The sequence below is a fragment of the Thunnus maccoyii genome, chromosome 20, assembly GCF_910596095.1.
Source record: "Thunnus maccoyii chromosome 20, fThuMac1.1, whole genome shotgun sequence".
In the NCBI taxonomy this organism is placed as follows: Eukaryota; Metazoa; Chordata; class Actinopteri; order Scombriformes; family Scombridae; genus Thunnus; species Thunnus maccoyii.
In genome coordinates, this window is record NC_056552.1 from 17,879,643 (window position 1) to 17,904,292 (window position 24,650).

Sequence of the window (24,650 nt, forward strand, 5' to 3'; positions counted from 1 at the left end):
AATACTTGTTTGTTGCAGCCCTTCATAATAGGAGACCATGTCTTATGCAGGCTGTTGTCACATTATCACATTGAGGAAGTTATTGAAAAATATTGCATAATTTGTGCGGTACTTGATTCTATCAGCTTCTTCTCCTACATCGGCTCCTTCCCCTCAAAGCGAACGTGAATCGTTTTACTTTGATACTATGAATAGTACTTCCTGGGCCTTACGGTTTTGTCAAGTAACATTTTAAAGGGCGTAAGTGAAAAGAGCTGAGGAAAGGAGGTGAGGCAACGAGGGATTGTCAGGACAGTACCAGAGGGGCTGAATGAGGCAGGACTGAACGAGTGGAAGTAGTGCGCGACTGTTGGGAAAGAATAACATGCACTACAGACCCCAGACCGCAGGAGGCATGACTCCCTCACCACGAGGAAACCTCAGGGCTTTCTGCTCCATGTTCTGTTTGCTTTACTCTCACTCTTCTCCTCATTTACTCCCCCTGCACCTTCTGTGTGCTCTTCTTCTCCCTTCAGACTTAGTGTTGCCATATATTGTTGCCATATTTCTTATTCCTCACTGTATTATTTCCTTAAGATTTTTTTTTTGCCTCCTCCTCTCCCAGCACATTTCTCCATCTGTATCTGCTTGCTTCCTATACCTCCTCCCCCCCCCCCCACCCCCCCCCCCACCCTCCCCACCAGTCCAGAGCACATTTAGCCTTTGACTCCTTCTCTGAGATGGCTTGTTTTCCCCCCCTCTCCCCGCCCCACCCCTCTATCTTGGCTCCCTTCCCTCTTTTCTTCCCAGCTCTCTCCCTCTCACCTCTCCACTCTCTTCATATTTCATATTAAGCAATCCTTTCCATGGAGCCAGCTGTGTAAACAATATGGACCGGCCCTCCATGTTTTCTCAGAACCAGAGAAAAATGCAGGAAAAACCTGGACACAAGGAGCTCGCCGCACGTCGTCCCCGCCGATGATCTATGGCCCTTTGTCTCTCCGACCTCCTTTGAGCGCGAGTGGGACTTTCTGGGCAGAGTGTTGGTTTTTGTGTTTGTGTGAGGCTGAGTGTTAAGCGTACCGGACACTGTGTTTATGTGGATGCGGGAGCTCTCTGTTACCATAGCCTCCTGCAAATATTGACCGAGCTGCATAGCTACAGTGAGTAGCTCGAAAGCAAACGCAGCATGTCATGCTCTGCCAGATATGCTTGCAGTTTTGTCACCAGATGCATTCTTACCGGAAATCATTTGGCTTGCTTAATACCTAATCTTCACAAAAACACTCCCACACTTCCCCTGATTCATTTTATACTGATAAAGAGAAAGTAATCTCACCCATGTATCACACAGCTGACCCATATTAACCTGAAGCACGGTCCCATGCTGCTTTTCTATCTATAGGTCTGTAATCTGTTTACCTACACTGTTGCAGCCTATTTTTACACAGACGTTCCTAGAAGCTTCTGGTTTTCTTGGGATTTAACTGTCCTCATCTGATACTCTTCATTTAAGAGGGGGGTTGGCGGCTGACTTTGGTTTAGATTCAACTTTATTGTTATTCTACAGAGTACGGGTACAAAGCCAATGAAATGCAGCTAGCATCCAACCACAAGTGCAAAAATACAGTATTATTTACAGATGAGTGCAGGAAAGTAAGTGCTATAACATATTTGATGCTTTAGCTTCCAATATTTACAGTGATGGAAAATGGAGAGTTAAAATATACAAATATATATGTAAATATTTTAAATACATATATACAGAGAAGTGGACAGAGTTATAGAATAGGTTGTATGTACTGTATGAACAGCACATGTACATTTGGTTAAGTATGTAGAGTATAAAACAACATATGCAGAGTTGGTTATATGCACAGTAACATTATTTGAACAGCGTAGGGGCTCAGACTGTGCAAAATATGAATAGTGCAAATGACATGTTCATTAAAGTACTGTTAACAGTGCAGTAATGAGTGCAGTGATGGTGGTGTGGAGTTCAGCAGGTTCACAGCTCTTTGTTAGCCTATTTGTGTGTGACCCTGTAATGCCTGCTGGACAGGAGGAGGGTGAAAAGTCCATGGTAAGGATGAGAGACATCCTTAATGATGTTTCTCACTCTGCCCGTGTGGCGCTTGTGATAAATATTCTTGATGGTGGGTAACTGGGTGCTGGTGATGCGTCGGGCAGTTTTCACCACCCACCGGAGTGCTTTACGGTCTAGTGTGGAGCAGTTGCCCTACCACACTGAGATGCAGTTTGTGAGTATGCTCTCAATGGTACAGCGGTAGAAGTCCCTCAGTATCCTGGGACACAGGTGAGCTTTCTCAAGGCTCCGTAGGAAATAAAGGCGCTGTTGTGCATTTTTGACAAGGGTGGAGGAGTTTAGGCACCAGGTGAGATCATTGGAGATGTGGATGCCAAGGAACTTGAAGCTTGACACGCTCCACTACAGCTACATTGATGTAGATGGGGGTGTGTGCATGGCTCCCAGACTGCCTTAAATCTATGATGATCTCTTTGGTCTTCTGGGTGTGCCAGGTTGTTGTCATCATGTAGCCAGGTGGTGAACCTTATCCCTGTAGGCTGTCCCGTCATCCCTTCTGATCAGATCTACCACCGTGGTGTCATCTGTGAACTTGACCATGATGTTTGAGTCATAGATAGGAATGCAGTCATGGGTGAACAGGCAGTACAGAAGGACAGAGGGCTTAGCAGCACGCAACCTTATGGCACGCCGGTATTCAGGGTGATAGTGGAGGAGGAGAGGTTGTCTAACTTAACAGACTGGGGTCTGTTAGTCAGAGAGTCCATAGCCCACTTACAGAGGGATGTGCTGAAGCTGGCTAAGCTTGGAGATCAGCTTGGAGGGGATCACAGTGTTAATTGCTGAACTGAAGTCAATGAACAGCATTATGACGTACAAGTTGGGACTGTCCAGGTGGGTCAGGGGAGAATGGGGCGCCATGAAGATAACATCCTCTGTTGACCAGTTGCAGCTGTAGGCAAACTGGTGTGGGTCCATTGTAGCATTGTAGTACTTGTCAGTGATGGAGATGAATGCGACAGGATGGAAGTCATTCAGGGCCTTAGCAGTGGGGTGTTTTGGCACTGGTACGATGGAGGCAGTCTTGAAACTTGTGGGGACTGCTGCCTGGGCCAGGGACAGATTGAAAATGTCCATAAAGACCCCGGCCAGCTGCTCTGCACAGGCTCTAAGCACGCAGCAAGGTATTCCATCAGGGCCAGCTACCTTTTGTGCATTCACCTTGCTCAGGGTGGATCAAACATCCGATGCGGAGAGTCTGAGAAGCTGCTTATCGGGTGGTAGATCTGCTTTGAGGATGGCCTCCTTATTTCCCTGGTCAAAGCAAGCATAGAACAAGTTGAGCTCGTCAGGGAGGGAGGCATAGGTTTTATAGACTTTGGTTGGCACAGTTAGTATGTGAGAGTGTGCGTCTGTGTGTGGGTGTGCATCTGTCAGGGTTTGGCTGTGCATGCGTGTGTTTATGGGTCTATATGCGTGCATGCATGCAGTTGGGCAGATGGTCCAGTTCTGCACGGACAGCCACAGTAGCGCTCATTTTATGTGAAGGAAGCAAACTACCATCTTGCCTTGACACACACACATGCATACACACACACACACACACACGCACAGCTCATCCCTGGGTTTATTTTTTGCAGGTGCAGTGCTTGCTGGCATTTGAGATAATTAAAGGCTGACCTTTCTGAGGTGAGGCAGAAATGTCACCCAGCCTGCTTCGCTGACAAGTGGATTCACCCCACAGGGGGCCTTGGCAAAACGGCTGAGGATTCTCACCGCCCTGGATGTGCACTTAGCACCCTTTAGCCTTCTTGCGCCACACTTTCTGGCTGTCATCGAGAAGTAGCTCCCACCTCATGCTCTCTCACCCACAATGCCACAGTCCTGCTATGATTCCGGCCATCTCGAAGCCACACGCGGAAAGAGCGCTGAGGTGGAAGAGCTGTCGGGGTCAGATAGTTTAGAGGAGCACTTGTTTGACATTCTACTTATATAAAAGCAGCAGAGTAAGGGAATAAAAAAGTTATTAAACGTACAGGGTAATCTCTGCTTCATAATAATCCTCTGCAGATAAGGTGCAATGCAGCAGCTATTTTAGTTTCTTAAGATACCGGTTTTTGTTATTAACTTGTTGCTTTAAGCCTTTGCAAAATGCTAGAATAGGTGCTTTACAGTAAGGCTGTAGCAGTTTAGTTTGGTGGTTTGGGCAGAACTAATTTAATTCTCCACTCACCAGACTCAGTGACTGTACTTCAGTTACTGTATCACAGCTTTTGTGAGGAAAAGCCTCTCCATTTGCATTTGTTAGGAAAAGCCTCTCTATTTGCATTTGCTGTTAGTGTGTACATCTCTGTGGTCAGCTCATGTATCAGATCATATGTCATCACACTTTTGTGTCATTTTAGCCTTTGCAATAGATATTTGAAACTGTTTTTGAATAGAGGAAGGACAGGGAGAGAGAATATGATTATGATTCAATGTTGCGGTTATGGTTTGGTTTACACAGAACACCAGGACAACTACCCCGGATCTTAATTTGGTAAAAACAAACTTTTTATATATTTTAAATGATCAAAGTACTCCAGGCTTCTCACAAGCCTAGCATGACTTCTGCCCTAAATAATTCACACCTTATAGCTGAAGTAATGTGCCTCCATACATATGGTCTACTTTTTATGCAAAACTCATCCCATCTGAGCCTGTAATGTACAGTAAATGCGGTGCACTGTATGAAACTCCCTCAGGGCAATAAGATGACATGCAAATGTGATTCAGGACATGACTTGGGCACACCTTAATAAACACGCACACACACACACATATACACACATATACACACATATACACACATACATACATACAGGCAGCACGCATGACTGCACACACCACCTAGTAGCTCCGACACCTGTTGATGTACACACGTGTTTATCTGATACATGTTTATCTGATACATGATCACTGCACACTCAACTACACACACACACATGCTCTTTAAGTGTGCACATTCACTCCCGCATTTTCACGTCTCTCACCTCTGACGTATATATCCACCCACGCTGCTGTCCTCATAAAAATTTCAATGCATCATGCTTGAGAAACTTCCATTACGGGTACCTCCCTCTGCAAAGCCAAACAGGCTGGAGTCGGAGCACATTCTGTGCCGTTTAAGACCGACATCCACTCTGAGCTGGCAGCCTGTAGCTTTCCCTGTAGAGAGGTTTTTGAACAAATCCGTGCAGGTTTAATGTTTAGGCCATTATAAGGAAATTCAAAGTCGTCTCTCTTAACCTTAAATGGTGAAATACTATGTCTTCATGGTGGAGATAAAAAAAAAGACAATTACATGTGTAAGTATATATTTGAAACAGCAAGTCTGTCATTTCAAAACAGCAGGTGCAACACTTATATTATTCAAAAGACATGCCCAGAGGAAAGGAGCAACATTCATGAAGTAGCAGGTGTCATATGACAACATGATAGCAATTGACTTGATACTGTGATTACTGTTCTTCAATATTTGTTACCTCAGGCTGTTGTGAGCTGAATTACACTACACTGAGCAATGCAACAATGATCAGTTCATTTTACCGCTTAGGTTTACACTTAAAATTGCAGAAGCAACAATATTCCTTTAAAAAGAGTGCTGGTTATAGTAGTTAAAGATTCCCCCAGACATGTTTTAAGGCATAAAATACTCTGCTTGGAATAATAATTTGTGTCTGATATGTTTTTTTGCACAAAAAAGATCAATTAATTACATCTACTCCTTCTCCCTTATTGAAAAATCCAGAATCAATACAGTAAATAGATACTTTTCATCTCCAAAGTTGAACTGCTGGGAGTGAGATGTCTCCTACTTCACATTAAAGTCTATTCTCAGTGTATGAGAACCGCAAGCTTCAGGTTTCCACATAACACTCGTATAAGTCGCATACTGAACTGCAATTGGCTTCCAAACTAGTCGTGATGCCCATACATGCACAGGTAATGCCCATTCGTATATGCCTCAAACTCTAGACTTAAAACGAGCACAGAGAAGCTTTCCCTCCTCAGCAGACGAATGAGAAAACAGCCTTCTAGTGTCAGACTCTACAGTTTGAAAGTCAAACATCCAACTGAAGAAATAACAAGCAGAACACATGTTAGAGTGAAGGGGGACTTATTCTTATTGGCAGCTAGCAGACTGGTGTTAGACAGAGCCACCCTAACATTAACATAACTATGTGGCTAATAAGTGTAGGGCTGCTGCCACTGACCACCAGCTGCTCTGGTCACTGAGATATGTAGCACTAGCAGCCGCAACATCATGGATAATTGTTCATCAGGAAAGATATAGATTATATATGTTGCTGTGTGTGTTTGTGTGTATATTATCATCTCAAGAATGTGCTGTTTTTCTAAGCCTTGACAGCAACCGGTGTGTGTTTTCCTCTCTGTCACTGACCTCTTTGAGCTTTGTACTCATCTGTGCACGTGTTGACCTGTGTGTGTGTGTACGTTCAAACATGCAAACGTCTGTCTATTTATGCACACACACACCAGAACGTCTCTATATGTCATGCGTTGCATTTGCTATCCCCCGTGGCTCTGTTTGCTGCGTTCCCTGCCTGTCCACCCTGACCTCATGCTACCATTTGCTGCTTTTTCCGATTATTAATTCAACATTCGCTGTCACAACCAATTACACTCTCTCATGCCCCATGACCTGTGACCCTTCCTCCTTTCTGCCTGCTACATGCCAAACGCAAAGTTAAGACCAAGTGACCCAGATTGTTTATTTTTCCTCCCTACTGTAAGTGATCACATAACATTCCCTCAGGAGCTGCTCTTCATACACTACCTTTTCTATGTGCACTTATACGTATGTTAAAATGAGTTTGGCAGATATGGGCAAGCAATATAATGGTAAAAGAGACAGATAAGGCTACACAAATGGAGGCTGAAGAGGGATTGTTAGAAAATCTTTCAAAAGAAGTACATTAATGTCTTGATTCCAGGCCCCAGGGTCTTTACCCACTTCTATAGGCTGCACTATTGCATCACCGCTTAATCTCAGACCCCTGTCTACGCCTGTTTCTAGGCTAAAGCACCTTATGTTTCAGTTGCACAGCTGTAAGTGCGGTAAGCAAGTGTGTATGAGTAAATTTTTCATGTGTAACACCAGCATACAGAAAGTACACATTCCCGTTTGTTGCGCTCGTTTTTCCCTTCTGTGTTTTATCACCTTCAGCATTCGTACCCGCGCGTGTTTATGCGAGACACGTCTTGATTCCAGCCTTGACATTATTCGAGCACGTCTCGACTACAATGAAGACCAACAACCGTACAACATTATGCACATAACCACTCCCCCTCTCTTCTTCTCCATATCAACGACCTTGCGTGTCAGCCGTATCATATAGAACACATACATCATATGACGGGACGTTCAAAGCACCTTAACAGAGAAATGGAGGAGAGATTAGTGTGTGTGTGTGTCTGTGTGAAGGAGTGTGTGTGTGTGTATGTGTGAAGAGATGGAGTCATAGAGAATTATGGATGTGTGTTCCTGTGTTTATATGTGCATATGCTATATGTGTGCATGCTCACGGCGTGTGTCTTTCTGTCGTCGTTGGAATGTCGCATGTTTACAATTGCGCGCACGCATCTCAGCCTCCTCTATCCAACGTCGGATCAGAGCAGACAGCTGTTAGTGAGAATTGTGATCGGTTTTGTGTACATCGACAGGAAGGAGGATGCGGAGTGCATGTCAGCAGCTTCGCCCAGCTTTGGGGTTGCGTGTGCAGTTTTCCCAGCAGATTATACAGGCCCTCACTGCCCTGCTTTCTCACATAATGGTGTGTGTTTATTCTCTGTGACTCTAAATGTGTATATGTGTGTGTGTGTGTTTGATAGGGATTATACAGGTGCTCGGTTACGTCCTGTTTCTGACCACACACTGTTGCGGTTAGTGAGCGGAGTGTCTGTATGTATGTATGTATGTATGTATATATGTGTGTATGCATGGATGAGTGCAAAATAGGACTACTGATTGTATAATGTGTTTGAAATGCTTCAGCTGCACTAGTCAGACATTGTTTACATGCATCATTGTTTTCACCAAACCCACATTTCCACAGACTGTTTGTCTGCTCTCGAGCCGCAGACAGTGAACCTCGTTTATGAAATGCTCCTATGCGGACACGTCATTTTTACTCATATATACGTTTAAATTAAGATTTTTCATCAGTGTTTTCTAATTTTCTTAAATCTTCAAAGGTAAGAAAAGAATTTGAACACAAATCCTTATTATGATTTGCGATTAATAGGGCATGATGGAACAAGTAAAACAAAATGATTGTAGGGAAAATACAGCATATTTTGATTTGTAATTTTCAACATTACAAATGTTTGTTCCGGCATACTAGAAAAAAAATAATTCAGCTTCATACTAGAAAGGCCATGTTATCAACTTTCCCTTGAATAGGATGCATTGTAGCACAGATGTCATTTGAATACCTAATGTTAGGGATGTTTTCTAGTGCTGGCAGCTCACTATCCAGTGAACTTCAGGCTACATGAAAGTCAAATGTCTCATTGTTTTGCATCCGATGCACGCGTTCATCTAGAGCTGTTTGTGAACGCCCCATTCCCAAACCCGCATGCTGACGGATGTTTTAAATCAAAAGACGTGAATAAAAACTTTGATTGGCGTTAGTTCTCATATTAGTAGCAAAATATAAAAACAAACTGGTTCTAGCAGTAGCCGCTTCTTTTGTAGTAAACAGCGATTTCCCTGTCTTTTTACTGCGGCATCAGTAAAAAGATTAGGTGTGGGTGCACCACAACAAAGTCACTGCTGGTGTGAGTGCACAGCAGTGTGTGATGTGGCTTATCATTCAGAGTGGTCTCTTATGGTGGCCACACTAGATGTTGTAACGATAATGGTGAAGAAAGTGGCCCATTTCCAGCCTGTGGCTTCTCCCGGTGTCCCGGTGAGTTGTAGCTCCTCATTGAAAGACCCAGTTCAGCGCCTGTGGCCTCTGGGTGTTACATTAAAATATATATGGCTTTACATCACTTCACTGTGTATTTTTGACAATGCTGATGCATTTTACATGATGGCACCAATGTGAAATGAGAGTATCCAGGCAGCGTTTCATAATGGTAATGGTTGTGTACTCCTCTGTATTATAGAACTACAAGAAATATCTTACAGCCAGTTGTGAGTATGTTACCTCACCTCTTAACTCTCTTTTGGTTTAATAGGTGGCGAGTCAGGAGAGAGAGGCTTTAAAAGCAAATAAAACTATATCCAACTCCCACGGGCTTTAAAAAAAATGCTATTAAAGCTTTTGGCCTAATACAAGCGTAGCCTTAAGCCCACAAGCCCTGACCACCACACACACCAGCTCACCAGCTCGCGACAGGGTGACAAGAGAGCACTTTGACAACGATCAATAAAAATAAGGTGGTTAACAGAAGGCCAAGCCTGTAAAATCAGTTCTCTATCTGATTAAGAGACATGTCCGTGCTCTACATACTCCCACGGACACACATTCTTACTGTAGTTCGGTAACTCATTCTCAGTTATGAGTCATTTTACATGTAAGTATATCACAGCAGGTCTTTCACTGAGCCCCTATGGATCGACCGATAACAGCTCTCTGACAGTTACACAAAAGAATGTTGAGCTTATGGTTACGATGGAGCAACGCTCATGCAAAGACTCACACCACCGAGTGTGCATGTGGGAAAAAAACAAAAACCTGTCGAGAGGATGTTACACAGATTTCAGTGTTACAACATTAAACAGAGGACAGTGACGGGAAAGGTGGACATGACAAATGTGATGCAACAGATTTCAAAGAACTGCATCACATGTGTGTACGTGCTAGACACCAGGAGGCCTTGCGTTGCTTTCGAAATACAGTTTCTGGTCTTATCTCCAGTGAGGTGTTGGGTGGGTGGGGGTGATTTGACAGCATCACAGTGATTCTGCACCCATGCAGACGAGCATATTCTAGCGTACAGATGGGTGACGAATTAAAGGAAAAAACATAAATTGTGGTTTTTTTTAAAGTGTATAATGTATCCACCTTAGTTCAAATGTTACCATATCCTGACCATCATTTTCAATATGTCCACTACATGTAACACATACCGTCTTACTACTGCCTACCATCGTTTTCACATTAAAATGCACTTACTGTGAAGCACACGCAGGGAGTGATGAATATCAGCAGGAGCTTAACTCATCAAAATTAGCTCTCTGCAGCAAATAAACAGAGCAAAACAAAGAATATTGAAGTATTTATTTAAATTTAGTCACTCCACTTAAACCGGTCAGCAGTGTGGCATCCCTAGCCTTCACAGTCACCACATCTCAACCCAGTTTTGGATTTCGGGAACATCCTGTCACACATTGTTCTCCACCAACATCATCAAAACACCAAAATGAGGAAATGTCTTTTGGAAGAACGGTGGAGAATATGCGCTGGAAGCTCGTGATGCTCCGACACTTTATGTCGGTTTTTCCTTTAGTTTGTCGACCATCTTTACCGTACACAGCTGCCACCAGCGCGCCCCCCCCCCCCCCCCCCCTTCACCTGTCATATCCTAATGCTTTATGTACACCATACAAGTGGGAACAGGCACACAAACATGTCTGACTTGACCCCTCTCACTTTACTGGAGTTCATCCATGATGTCCCGGTGTGATTCATGCCGGAGTGCCACATTCCTGAGCAACACTGTTCATGCAAAGACACATTCCTCTTGCTTTTTCAGTGTGCGTGTTCATGATTTTTTACTCTACTTTTACTGCTCTGCATTACATCCACTGACTCATAAAAGGGGGTCATTATGGTTAAAAAAAAAAAAAAGTCACGCACGTGTTATGACAAGCTGTTTTTTGAAGAAATATCTTTCCTCTTTCTCTTTTTATATTGTGGTGCTGGTGTACCATTTTATGATAACTGTGTTCTCTGGTACATTCATGCTATCTGTGGTTGTAACAGGTCTGTTTGTACATGTCTTGGTCTTAATTTGGAAGTAAACTCAGCAGCAGAAATCTCTAGTGGGTCCAGAACGGCGCCTTGGGTCTCATCTCTGGCTTCTGCAACTGGTGTAATTAGCAAAGTTTTCTTTTGTGTTGCTCTCTTCGCTTATGTTTTGGCTCGTCTCCCACAGTATTTGTAGTCTGTCGCTGTTAATGAGCGCGTGTATGAGCGCACAAAGCTGTGAGGAGACATCCACACACCCACTGCTCTCTTCGCAGTTTTAACACTCCATTAGATAATTAAGGCGGATGGGGTGTTTTTGTAACATTTCAGATGAGACATTACCATTAATTAGCGTCAAAAGAAAAGAACTGTTTTGCTCAGGCACTTAAGTACAAAGGGAAACGATCTTCCTACCTTGTCACTGAAGCACTAAATGATCTCTCCCTCTCTCTCTCTCTCTCTCTCTCTCTCTCTTTTTCTCTCTTTGTTTTATTTGTAGGCAGAGGCTGTGCGACGGCAAAGAGGAGGCCCGTCCGAGGAGAAGGAGAGGAGCTTTCGTCTCAGCATCATGTGATCTGCGCATTTCCTCGGAGCGCTCCGTAGTGGAAGGGTGAATATACGCTCTCTTTTTTTGGAAGCATCACAACCACTAGCACCCCTATCACCACTATCGCCACTCCTGACTGCAGTCATCAAAGTCACCTCTTCTTGACTCAACTTGCCTTCTGTCTCTTTCTCTCCCCCCCTCCCCCCCTCCCCTTCATCTCGGAGATAAGGAATGGCCGTGCTCCCTTCCAACTTCCCCGACGCCTCTCGCAAATAAGGCCCTTTCAGTCTGTTTCACAATACCAGAGAAAGGAGGGATAAAACACTCCAAAGTCCCCTTTTATACTTCTACTCTGTCTCTTTTTATCTTTGTTTCCTTAGTAACTCAGCCCCTAACACACGCATTCACTAAACCAACAGGATTTTTTTTTTTTTTGCCCGGTGACATCTACTGCAGCCATTTTAAGGACACTGGCACTCAAGTTTTCAAACCTTAAGAAGATTTTTTTACAAATTTCCTCGGACAGACTTTTGGAATATCTACTCATCCGGCGTCCCCATGGGGGATTAAATCAGAACAGGAACCCACACTGACTCCGTTTTGGCACTGTTACATCTTGTTAAGGTGGTTTTTCAGTGAAGTCTTTTTGTGACTGGAGGTGGACTTGAGCCATCATGGCTGGGAAGGGCAACCCGATGCCGGGCCCCCACCTAAACGGCTTCCCCATGCCCACCTACTACTCCTTTTTCCCACACATGTTGGGGAGCATGTCGCCTCCAGCCCTGTCAGGACTTCCCATCAGTGGGTACAGCACCCCCTCACCAGCCAGTAAGTAAACTCTGTGACTTCACCCTTTTTTTGGCTGGTTCATGTTTCAAATATGTGGGACTGTGTGCGCTCTGGCTATTGTTTGTTTTTTTTTTTAGCGACAGGAGGTGGGGAGGAGGAATATTTACTTTCCTTTGTGTGTGTCCTGGTTTACCTGTGCGGCTGTGGCACAATGTTTCCTGTAGCTCCCCCACTGTGTGTGTGTGTGTGTGTGTGTGTGTGTGTGTGTGTACGTACGTGTTTGCCTTCGAGTCTGCCGGTAAAAGGACACTTTCATCTCTTCCTGCGTAGATCATTCCTATTTGAAAGATGAGTGTGTTGGTAAACAGAGAGCGCCAGCCACACACACACACCCAAACACACACACATACACTTACATGCCCACACACCCAGAATGCCTCCAGCGTTGTCCTTAATTTACAAGCCCACACACCTCACACTGAAACATAGAAGCATCAGCGTAGATCACAGAGAAACGAGGAAGGACAGCCAGAGAGGAACATTGTTTATTTGGGGAATTCAAAATTGGCAAGTATCCCCGAAATAAATCTCGCAAATGCTGTCGCCGTAGCCAACCCTCATACAATCAATCAAAAGCTTTAGAACTGACTTGCGAAGTTGCTTATTTGAGTCAGACTAAGTGAAAAAGTTTTTTTTTTTCTCAAGGCAATACAGGAGAAGCTTTTGTGTAGTTATACACAAGATTATCTGTTTTAACAATGAACAGTGGTGGGAGAAGTATTCAGACCCTTAACTCAAGTAAAGGTAACAGTACCACTATAAAAAAAATACTAACAGCAAGTATTATCAGCAAAATTTACTTGACTGCAAAGAGTAGTCGTGCAGAATGGCCCTTATTATATAAATAATATATAATATATAAACATTAAGCTCGTGTGCAACCCCAGCAGACTGTGCAACATCGACAGACAGCAAGATAATCAATTCAACGACTACGGTGGCAGCAGAGATATGAACTAAAGGAAGGAGGTGCAGCGCCGAGACATAGTGTCAGTTTGTGTGTATTGGTGCGGACGGGCCTGGCAGACCGTGGCCTCCTCGCTCTCACAGGTTCACGAGGGGTCAGTGTATTGACTTTCTATCTGCTGGAGTTTGCGTTGGCAGTCAGCTTGGAGGGAAGTGAAGAACAGTTAGTGCCCAGCCCAGTCACTCCCACTTCCCCAATACCAGATACCCCACCTCACTAACAAAGACTGCAGCTCTCGTCAGATTCCTCTTTTTTTTTTTACTTTTTTTTTTTTTTTCACAGTTGCAAGCACGTGTTTGTGTGTGTGTGTGTGTGTGTGTGTGTGTGTGTGTGTGTGTGTGTGTGTGTGTGTCAGGCCACTCTCCCAGTGTTTGCCATGCAGGGCGGCAAGGTTCCTTCCCTTTTGCCTGGACAAACATTTCCTGTCTGTAAACACTGGAGAGCCAGGGACACCACAGCTTCCTGACGAGCACGAGTACACACTCATATACACACACTCACTCACACACACACACACACACACACACACTTAAACATAAACACAATCTTTGCCCTTCATGCCGGCTCACTTTCTCTAACTCTCGCTCCTCCTCGCATGCAGATAACTGCAGGCATAATTCACACATGCTCACACACGCTGCAACAGAAACACACACGTATCCTCTCGTCCACACACTCAAACACACCACCTTCACCCCTTTCTCCTTCTCCTTCTTCTATCCCCCTTTCTGGCAGATCATTTCTCTCTCCCTCCCTCTTGCTTAAACACCTCTTTTTTTTTTTTTTTTTTTTTCCCTTTTCTTTTCTCCCACATTCTCACACACACACACACACACACACTCCGGCTAAGCCCTCACCAACCCCATTCAGTGCTGAGCAGTGACGAAAGAGAGAAAGAAAGCGAATGAGGGGGAGAGAGAGTCAGTTTATTTGGAGCTTGAGCGAGAAGGATTTGCAGAATGTTAGATTGGAAGCAAGCTAGCCGAGCATCGGCCTTGGATTTCAACATGGCAGAGCCTCCGATGTAGGCTAAATGCATATGAGTGCATGTGTGTGAGCGCGCTCGTCCCAGAAAGAATTATGCGGATTGTCCTTGTGGAGATCATTGGTTTTTCCCTTTTCTGTCCAGAAAGATAGTTTTGTCCTTCTTATAAATTTTAGGGTCAAATAATGATTTTAAACTTATTTGAATCATATCACAGGCAGCTTTTACAGAAGGTGTTAACAAGCATCTTGTATGAAGATGTAGATATAATTTGGATTATGGTTTCCAGCATTTCTGGATTTTTTTCTGCATAAGATGCTCACCGCCGCTCATCGCTTCTTATCGAATTAAAACCCAAACCTGATATTACAGATTGATACTCGTTGATTGGAGATGTTGGTGTTTATTTATTCTCTTAATACCTGATTGGATCTTCAGTCTGTCCTTGGTTCATGAACAGCTGTACAGTATTTATTTATTTTTGTTCTATGTGAGTGCAGTGGAATCACACTTGATGCAGGTATAAACCGCAGGTGTAAAAGATTTTTATGGGCAGTTCCTGAAGTGGCTGATGTTGAGTAAACAATCACGGAGCAGACGAGCCGTTTTGTTTTAATGCCGCACTTGCCGCACTCAGAATCTTCTTCAGTAGGCTCTAATTTTTCCTCTATTTCCTGTTCTTTCTTTCTAGTCTTTCCTCCGCTCACATTCATCCTCCACTCGTTCTCAGAGTTGTCCAGCTCTTCTGCCTCGGCCTCCTTTAGCAAACCACAATAGACCAATTATTTGGACCAAGCAGAGCAGAAGGGTTAAACTAGGCTTACAACACACACTCACTCTCCCTTCCTCTCCCTTTCTCTCTTTCTCTGTGTCTCTCCAGCGCTAGCCTCCAGGGTTATGTCTTCACATCAGATTATCTGAAAATCATCAAGTTAAGTTACGCACTGGAGCAGATCAGTTGCAGATATTGATATAACATTTATTGCCTGCAGCTTTATTATTTAAGTGAATATTATCACCATGGATTGATCACACACACACACACACACACACACCCACAAGTGCACACGCTGCTATATTGAACCCCGCCAAATATCACACACCCGGTAGAATGTGCTCGTCGAGCTGGCGCTCACATAAACACGCACAACTTCCATCAGTGTTTTCGATTAAAACCTTTCCCGCCACACACGCCTGTGTGAATATGGAACTAGCCGGCAATAACGCCCCAACTATTGATCCCATTATTATCATTAAAGCCTTCCGCTGTCTGTCACCAGCTCTAACACCATGCTATTACATTAGCACGGTGTTATGAGGGATCATAATGAATGGAGCCAGCTTGCTACCTGCTGCCACGACAGACTAATTGGCTTTTCCCCACAGAGCGCTCTTGTTTCAGCAGCCACAGTAATTGCTCGGTACACAAGCATTTCCCTAGTACTGCTAACGTACACGAGCACCATCTCTTGAGTTATTAGGGAGCAAAATGGCATTTAAGAATGTACTTTTGGGCCAGGAGAAGAAATATGACAGGATATTTTCAGACCTCAAGGAAGCTTGTGTGTATGCGTCTCACCTATCCCATTAAGCAGCCCATGGTGGAATGCACTGACCATGGGTAAATATGGATATGGTAATGTTGGGCAGAGTGTGTTTGTGAGGGTTGTGCATATGTGTGTGCTGGGTTTTGGACAGACAGGTGGTTCCCCTCTGCCCCGGTGGTCTGCAGGAATCAAGGGGGCATGTCAGTACACTTCATGGGTGGCAAAAACACACACACACATTTTTCACATACACACACGAGGCTTCTGGTGGTAGGGATACGGATAATGATTGTGAAAAACACTTGCTACGTGCTCTCCTTTCTGTCCAGAGTGTGTGTGGATACAAACACGTACACTATTGACTGGAGCCTTTTTTTTTTTTTTATCAGGCTACCAGCCATTTAGCCATTTCAGAGGGACACACACACACACACAGAGAAACGGTACCTCATGGGAGGTGCTTGTCATTATTGGAAAGTCATTTGAGGGGTGCCGATACTCTTGATGGCGAGGATGCAGGCTTATTAAACATGGCGTGTAAAACACATCTAGCATGGCAGCGCAGCACTCATTCACTCCAGCTTAATGACCTTGTTAATTAACTGCAGAGCACTGGGAGGCTGAAAAATGAGCACAAGGACTGTCCTATTCTTAAATTTTCAAAGAAGTAATTGTCTCTGCTACTTTGAGATCCGGGGAGTTGAAGAGTTTTATCCTTTTGCACTGAATCGAATTACACAAAAGTGGATTTGAGAAAGTTGAATGCATTGTGGAAAACTTTTTCAGTATTGAATAGAGCAAATATTTCTTTTTACAATGAGCTTTTTGTCTGACTGAAAACCTCCATCATTAAACATGATGATATTTTGAGGATGAGTCTATTGGTGCTTTTAGGAGGTATTCATACACAGGAAGATTCTAAGAAATTATTGCCGATACAAAGAAAAGAAAAAAAACAGATATTGGCGTAATGCAAGGGACACTGGGCTGAGGAAGGATGGAAAACACACTCTGTCTTATGCAGATATTGAAAAAAATAACAACCCACTGTGAATGCTATATTAGACTAAACTAAACTAGACATAGTTAATAGTAATGCCACAGTAATGACAAAATGTTATGCTTCTGCTTCTGACAGGCAGCTGCAGTCGACACCGACATGCTGATGTCACTCTTAGATTGTGTGTGTGTATTTGTGTGTGCATGTGTGTCTCTGAGTGTTTAGTTTGCAGATCGGGCGTGCCTCCTTGGTGAATTTATTGTGGATTAAAGTTTGTATGTCATCAGGACAATGGGAACATCCTGAGCACAACCTGGCAGAACCTGGCTAGTGACTGAGAAAAGAGGAGTAGAAAAGAGAAAAAGAGATGTTGAGCAAAGGCAAAGTGTGAGGACACAAAATTAGTTAAAAGTGAGTGGAAGTTGGGAAAGACAGACAGAGAGTCAGAGAGGAATAGAGACAGAGATGCAAGCGTCTTGTGCAGATGTGACAGAATTGGGAGACACACACACACACACACACACACAGAGTCTTACACACAGGCTTTGGCAGCACCCGTTTCCCGTGCCAGCATCATGTGCCAAAACACCAGCAAGCTTAGCCAAAAGGTGCTCCCGCAAGAAGAACCCATCACCCTCTCCTCCGGCCCTCTGGCCTTCCCTTATCCCTTCTTTTTGGCGTCCGTACATCTCTTGTTCTCCCCTCATTTTCTGCAGCTCCAATCTTTTATTCCCTCCCTTCGTCACGACTCTCTCTGTGGGCGTTTGTCCTCTTTTCTCTGCCTGATCCATCCTTCCGTGTCCGCTCAGCTCCTTTCCACTCCCTCAGCCCCCCCCCCAATCCCCTCCCCAACCCCTTTTCTCTTTCTTTTCCTCTCTCTCTTTCTTTCTCTATCTCTTGCTCTCTCATTCTGTCTTTCTTTCTATAGGGTTTTTTTTTCTCCCCCCCTTCCATGGCCGCTTATGCAAATACAGGCCCTCCTTTTCAAAGAGCTGTCTGCCCATAATCCGACGGATGGCTCCATTTTCAGGGGTGCTACACGCGCACGCACACACTTGCACATTTGTGCGCACAGAAAAGGCAGAATGCATCACACACTCTATTAGGAATACAAGGACACATGCTATCTCTCATAAACATTCACGCCAACTGGCACATACATGCACACATGCATACACACACACACACACACACACACACACATAAACACAGAGAGAAAGCCCGCCTCTGCAGCATGGGTGTTATATTTTGAGCAGTGAGCGCTTTAAGCTGTAGTTGGGCCATAACAACTTCAAAACCAGCAGGCTGTCGCCAGCAGCCATGCAGCACTCAGTTGGGTAAACACTGGCATAATCTAAATCTCTCTCTGATGTGCCAGCGCAAGTATCTTTTTTTCTGCTCTCTTCAAAGGCCCCGCAAGGAAGTCAAGACAAGGGTAAAGCGATAAGAACTCCCTCTTTTTTTTTTTTTTCCTCTCCTTCAATTCGGCTTTCCTATCCTTTCCTTCAACCCACTCTCGCACTGACCCCCTTCTCCTTCCTTTTATCTCTTCTCCCCTCCCCACACATACACACACACACACACACATATATCTCTATCTTCTTATGCCCTTTTTGCAGTACCCATTGCATACAGCCATAATTCACACTGCCGCATACATTCAAATGTCAATGACTCTCTCACAGGCATCATTCCTCTATTGTCCTTTGATAAGTGGTAGGAATGACGGCATATATCAAAATATAGGGCAGTTACCTAATGGAGGAGACGAGGGGAGGGAAGGAAAGGAGAGAGCTAAGGGAAGGTTCTGAGATGTTGTGCGGGTCGGCCCTGCACAGCTCGGAGAGTGATTGAATTATCAAGCAGAGCTTTGCTTGTTGTCCAAGGGGGTTTCAGAGGGAAAGCCCTTTTCTCGGCGGCTAATGCGCTTTTTCAGCTCAGCACAATGGCTGGCTGTGTTGCGCAAAAGGGCTAAGAGAGCTCTGTTCGGCCAGAGCTTATGGGGCCACCAGCTCTCTCTTGGCACCTCTCTAAGGGGCCCCTGGCCACACTTAACCTTAAGGCTGTCTGCTAGCATTAGCACACAGCCTCCTCAGAGTGGGGAAGATAATACCCACAAGACAGCATTAGCACATTATAGGGCTAGTGTACCATGCGCTAACTAATGCTAAATGAATTGTGCTGTGTTTAGATAATCATTAGCATTCCAGAGATCTGTGAACACCCACAGTTTTTTCGCTGTGGCCGCCTTCTGAGTCTCTCCGCCGTATTCATGGCTCTTTTCAGTTGTGAAAGAGGAGTCTTTGTTTTTATACCTTACTTAGTCTAGTGTTCTCACTGCATTTTTAGTCGAGGCTCTGAAGTATCGTATCAAGTCGCGTACTGAATACTTAAACACTGTTACAGTACTGAGCTGTGCTTCATGATACCGGGATACAAGAAAACCTTTAAAAGCAAATAAAATGTCCGATTTAGAGATATTTCTTATTCATGTAAAGAGTGATTCTGTAGTCACTATTTCATCCAACCTTGGATGTCATTTGTGTCTATAGCCCCTTTTTGAACCATGCAAGCTCTTACCTCAAGAGGGTATCCGTGTTATTACAATTTCCACTTCAAATTACCTTCGTATTCTGCAAACACAGAGAACATCTGATAATATTAGTCTTGTATGAGTCATCATCTCCCTAATTTGTGTGTTTTCTTCCTGTGGATGGAGAATTATTGGGACTGCAGTGGAAATTATTAATCAGGGGTTTGATTGCGTGTTAGGGTGTGAATGTAGAAAGAGGAAGTCGTTAAATTTGAGTCATTAAACTGTATTTCAGGGGGAAGTAAGTAGTAAAATATTGGCTTTGCTCCTCTGTGACTATTGTTATACCTATCAGTATTTTAATCATTACAAAATTGAAAGAGGTAGTTCTTGATAGATGACAATACTTATGCTGGGAAATCACTGGGGCCATTGATAAATCCAGTAACGGGAAAAGCAGCTCCCCCGCGCACGTCTGTCCGGACTTCAACTACGGAAGAACCACGGAGCTTGTGCCAAAAAGCAGTAGATATTCGGGACTGTGATTGTTACGGGTGTAGAGGGAAAGGAAACACACACATATGCACTCCAGACGGGATTAAAATCACTAATCAGCGCATGCAATATTAAAACCAACAAAACCCCCCTTACATAAATAAATTCCATCTGATGAGTGTATCCTGTGTGAGCGTGCTGCACGGAGGAACACAGATGTGGTGGTGTAAAATCCTAAATCATACCAGGCTCGCAGGTAATTGTGATCCAGGGAAATTAGAGTTTATGTCTTTTTATTTGAATACATACAGAAATAGCACTAGAAAAGAAAAGACAGGAGTAGTGCGTCTTCTCCTTTTAAGTGTGGTATTTAATAATCTGAAGGAATTTGATATAAAAGCTTATAAGCAGTAATTGTTTTTTTTATTTACTTGTGGTTTATACAGTATATGAGTCAAACCTTCCACTCTTTGTCTTTTTAATGTCTTTTCTTTTCTTCTACTTCATTTATAGTTTCTTAAAAAATACACGATGTGTAGACAAAACCGTGTGCTGGTGGTTCTCATTTACATTCCATTACTTGGCGTTCATTTTTTCATCCTCCTCATTTCTCTGATCTCTCTTTTTCTCTCTGTGGCCTCCCCCCCCCCCCCCTTTTTTTTTTTTTTTTTTTCCCTTCATCAGGAACAAACAGCTGTTCCGCAGTTAGCCTGTGATCAGTGTTAAGAGACACCTTAATGTTGCACTGCCTCTCTCAACCTTTCTCATTCTTCCTCACTCTCTGTTGCTGGCACACACAAAAACACACGCACACACACACTCATATGCTCCCTTTCTCCTTTTCACAGAGCCATCGTGTATGTATGCCCACGCTCAGCAGACACAGAAGATGTGATTAGTGACACAGTTTTGCCTTCCATTTGAAATGGCCTTTAAACAACTGGTGTGCATTATGCCTTGAGTAGTCCCCTAATTTGGTCTGCCCTGTGCAACAAACAGATGGTCACACGCTCTCACAGTCGCAGCCACAAAACTTTGTGCCAGGAAGTCATTTTTATCCGCGTACTTCTTTTATTTTTAATTTTTTTTTTTCTCTCGCTATCATAACTTTTTATTAGTGAACTACTCGACAAATAACCTCGCAGCAATTCTCTGTTTTTAATCCTGCGTCATGTTGGATGGATTAGACTGCAGCATTTCCCATGTTGTTTTTACACGTAAACTGTTGATGGCCGTGAAACTGGTCAGATCTGGTGGAGTTGCCGAGGAATTTCACAGTCGGTGACATTGACTGATCAGCTAGTGCCAAGATAAAATCTTTGAGATAGGCGCACACACACACACACACACACACACACACACACACCCCCACACACACAAAGGCCATTCTTGCACTGACTGTAACAAAAACACATTTTTCTTGTCTCCTAACTCAGACAGACTTCCACACAAACATGCCCATTTAAGTCATTAATACACAATATGAGATTCTCCAATTCTGACGTGTGGCAGACCCCACGAATAGCAAGTGGTTTTACGGATCTTTTCTCTTTCTGTCGCTGAAGCTCACAGAATATGCATTTCGACAAAATACCAGCACCGCACATTACACAACAACCTTTTGATCAACCGCTCGCTTTGTGTACACTGTGCACCAAAGAGAAACCAAAAACAGAGAAAACTTTCACACAGCCAGACAGTTGGAGATGATTGTGGTTTGTCATAGGAATTGCTCATGTGAGGGTCAGGAGAGGCCAAACCAGCCACAGTTCTTTTGTTGTGAATGGTTTCCGAAACAGACAATCAGACAGTCACGGCGACTTCACACACACAGGGATTGACTACGTGTGCGTTGGTTTAAAAAGTTGGCAGGATTTGAACTTTTCTTTTTTTTTATTCTTCACAGAACTACTTGTCACCTTGTGCAACAATATGAATGTCTTTGAGGAAAGTTTGTCCTAAAGCGGGCTCCACTATCCACAAATTTAAACAAGTTATCAAGTCTTGCTTCTTTCTATGATGGCCGGCTTTTCACCCCGCCTTCAAGCGTGGATGTTTGGAACGGCTATTTTGCCTTCAGACATGGTCAGACAACACGTCACAAGAGCAAGTTTGTTGTGTGCACACACCTGCGATTGTCACAAAGAGACGGGGCAAGAAACACAAATAATCACAAATAATCAGACAGTAGACGAACGGTAAAAACATTGCCCAAACTGTCCGTTATAAACATCCATTATAGTTTTACAGAACAACTCTCTGGTTCGGCTTTGAACTATTGTATCTGCACACAGTTTACCCTTTCATTAAGGGATTATTACCAACATTTCAGGTGCACTCACTTGTAGTTTTACCTCCAAACAAAGTGGTTTAGGCTTATTAGTGTTCGCCGTGTTCCCAGATCACAGCAATTATTTTGATGAGCACAATGCTATCATTACCAAAATGATGGCTTCAAACTAAAAGCGACCAATGTTGTAATAAACTGGGATTATCCATTTAAACTCAGACTGTGACGGACCACATACTCTTTGTGAAGCACTATGAGTAAAGCAGGATAGGAGGCAGCGGTGACTGATCATAGAGAGAGAGAGAGCAAGAAAGAGTGACGCTACATACCGAGGGTCAAACCCAAGACCTCACTCTCTGACCCAGAGACCCCTCTAATCGCTCATTCTTTCAAAGAAAGAGACAAGACTGAAGAGGAGGTTAGGAACAAGGAGAGAAAGATCAAGAGAGGGGGGGGGGCAGAGAGGGAAGTGAAGGGCCCCTGCAGGCATCTTAAATCACAACATGCCCAGACATACCTTTCACCAAAGAATCAGGAGCAGATTCACACTTTCCACAAATGACCACTTACTTACTTGAGTACCTGCAGCAATATGCAGGTGGGCTGGGATCGGCGGTAAAGGAGCCTCCGTGTTTCTGTATATATATCAAACTCTTGTTCGTGTTCTTTTTGTTCAACACATCTCCAAAATACTGAACTCATACCCTTCTGTAAATACAGAACGTCAGTTGTTTTGTTTTGTAAGCTTGTGTTTATGCCCCAGAATGGAGGTAAAATGTCTCTGTTTACTGTTAACACAGAGAAAGAGAGAAACAGAGGGAGGGAGAGGTCAGGTGGTGCCAGAGATGGGATTTCGCTGATTCAATATTTACTCATCAAACAGAACTATTTCCTGTAAGCACTTGGCCAAAACTCTTGCTCTCACCACCTCGCTCTTTCGGCTCTCCGTCTACTTTTGTTTTTATCTCTCCCTTTTTCTGTCCCCCCCCCCCCCCCAGGTCATCTTTCTGGCCGTTCCCCTTTTTCATCGTCGTAAACTTTAACAACCATTTGTTTTCCCTCCCCAGCCCCGCTGACGTTTGTCTTTATTTACTGCATCTTCTCTCTCTCTAGAATTGGCTTCTACTTCTTCTTCTTCTCTCTCTTTCTCTCACCACTGCAGTCCTTCATCCTTTTTTTCCTCCTTTCATCTCTCCAACTTCATGTCCACCATCCAAAAGATATTAGACATCGAATAAACAATGAGCAAACATCGGTCTATCCAGCCAGGCGTTCAGACTGAGTGACTGAGTTTCAACTAGCTGATAATCAAGTTGTATACACAGTGTGAGTGATCTGGACTGACTTGGGGAGTTATGCTTTAAATATTATACTAACCGAAGTCCTCATGTGCAAGAGAAAAAGTGTCTGAGCATTTGATTAAGTCCAGAAAATGTCCACACATGTTTGAATTTTCTGTGTGTGAGTTTATCTTTCTTTGTCCCTGTGGGTTTGGCTGTTAAGCAAACGTAGTATATTTTCGTTCACGTATACACATACGCCGCAACCGTGAACAGCGCACAGACAGCGAGCGTAAGAGTGTGTTTCTGGAGTGCATTAGGTAGTTTTCTGCTGGGAAGACAACTATATGGCCTCTCTGCTCTTCCGCCCCCCAACACTGAAAAAAGAAGACCGCTCAGTCCTGGCAGATGTGCTGTCAAAGCCGACTTCTCTCAGACCTTTGAAAAATAGCCTTTATGTCAAAACCAGATCGCTTGGACTCAAGGTACACATGGAAAGTAGTGGGAGAGCTCCAGGGGGAAAAGGTTTTGAGGGGAATATTTTTAAGTCTTTATCATGAAGGTAGTCGTCTGTCTGTCGACACGTTTGGTGTGGCTGCTTGTGCTTTATGCCCAGAAGCTGACGTCGTTTTCCCAAGTGGTGCTTGTGTGTGTTTGCGCACGTGCACGCACATCTGTCCGTTTCTCACTCTGTGTGTGTGTGTGTGTGTGTGTGTGTGTGTGTGGCTGTGGATTGGAAACCATCCCACCCAAATGTACCCAAAGCTGGCATGCCCACTGTAGCTGAGAAGACATCATGTAACCGGACCTCAGATCAGGAAGAACTTGTTTATTGTCTGTGAAGACTCTCGGATTCTTCGATTCTTGAAGACTCATCCAAAGGGCCTCTTCAAGCCTTCTGGATATATACTTGTATTTTCATATATAGGTCTCTTGATTCCTCCTAGACCTCCTCCTTTTCTTTCCATAAACTGTTTTGTTGTGCTCCCCCCTTAGGTAAAGAGCTCTTACTGCTGTTAGCCCTCGCTCCCATTATTTTCTCTCATTGTAATGGTCGGTCTTCGGAGGGGAAGTAGAGGGAGGAAGCAGTTCATAATTAAATTTCATCACCATGTTGTGCACTCACTCTAGACCTAATTAACCCCCC

General features: G+C 43.9%; 1 protein-coding gene across 16 annotated transcripts in view; it reads left to right on the plus strand.

Annotated features, from left to right (window-relative positions):
- raraa (retinoic acid receptor, alpha a) overlaps positions 1–24,650 on the plus strand; it is a 149,884-nt gene that overhangs the window by 55,146 nt on the left and 70,088 nt on the right. For 15 of the 16 annotated variants that reach the window (XM_042397289.1, XM_042397283.1, XM_042397281.1 and 12 more), the window contains one exon: positions 11,510–12,385. In XM_042397289.1, coding sequence (XP_042253223.1) covers positions 12,232–12,385 — 154 coding nt within the window. In that variant the 5' untranslated portion in view covers positions 11,510–12,231. The remainder of the gene's footprint in view (positions 1–11,509; positions 12,386–24,650) is intronic. The other variant, XM_042397290.1, reaches the window with a different exon arrangement.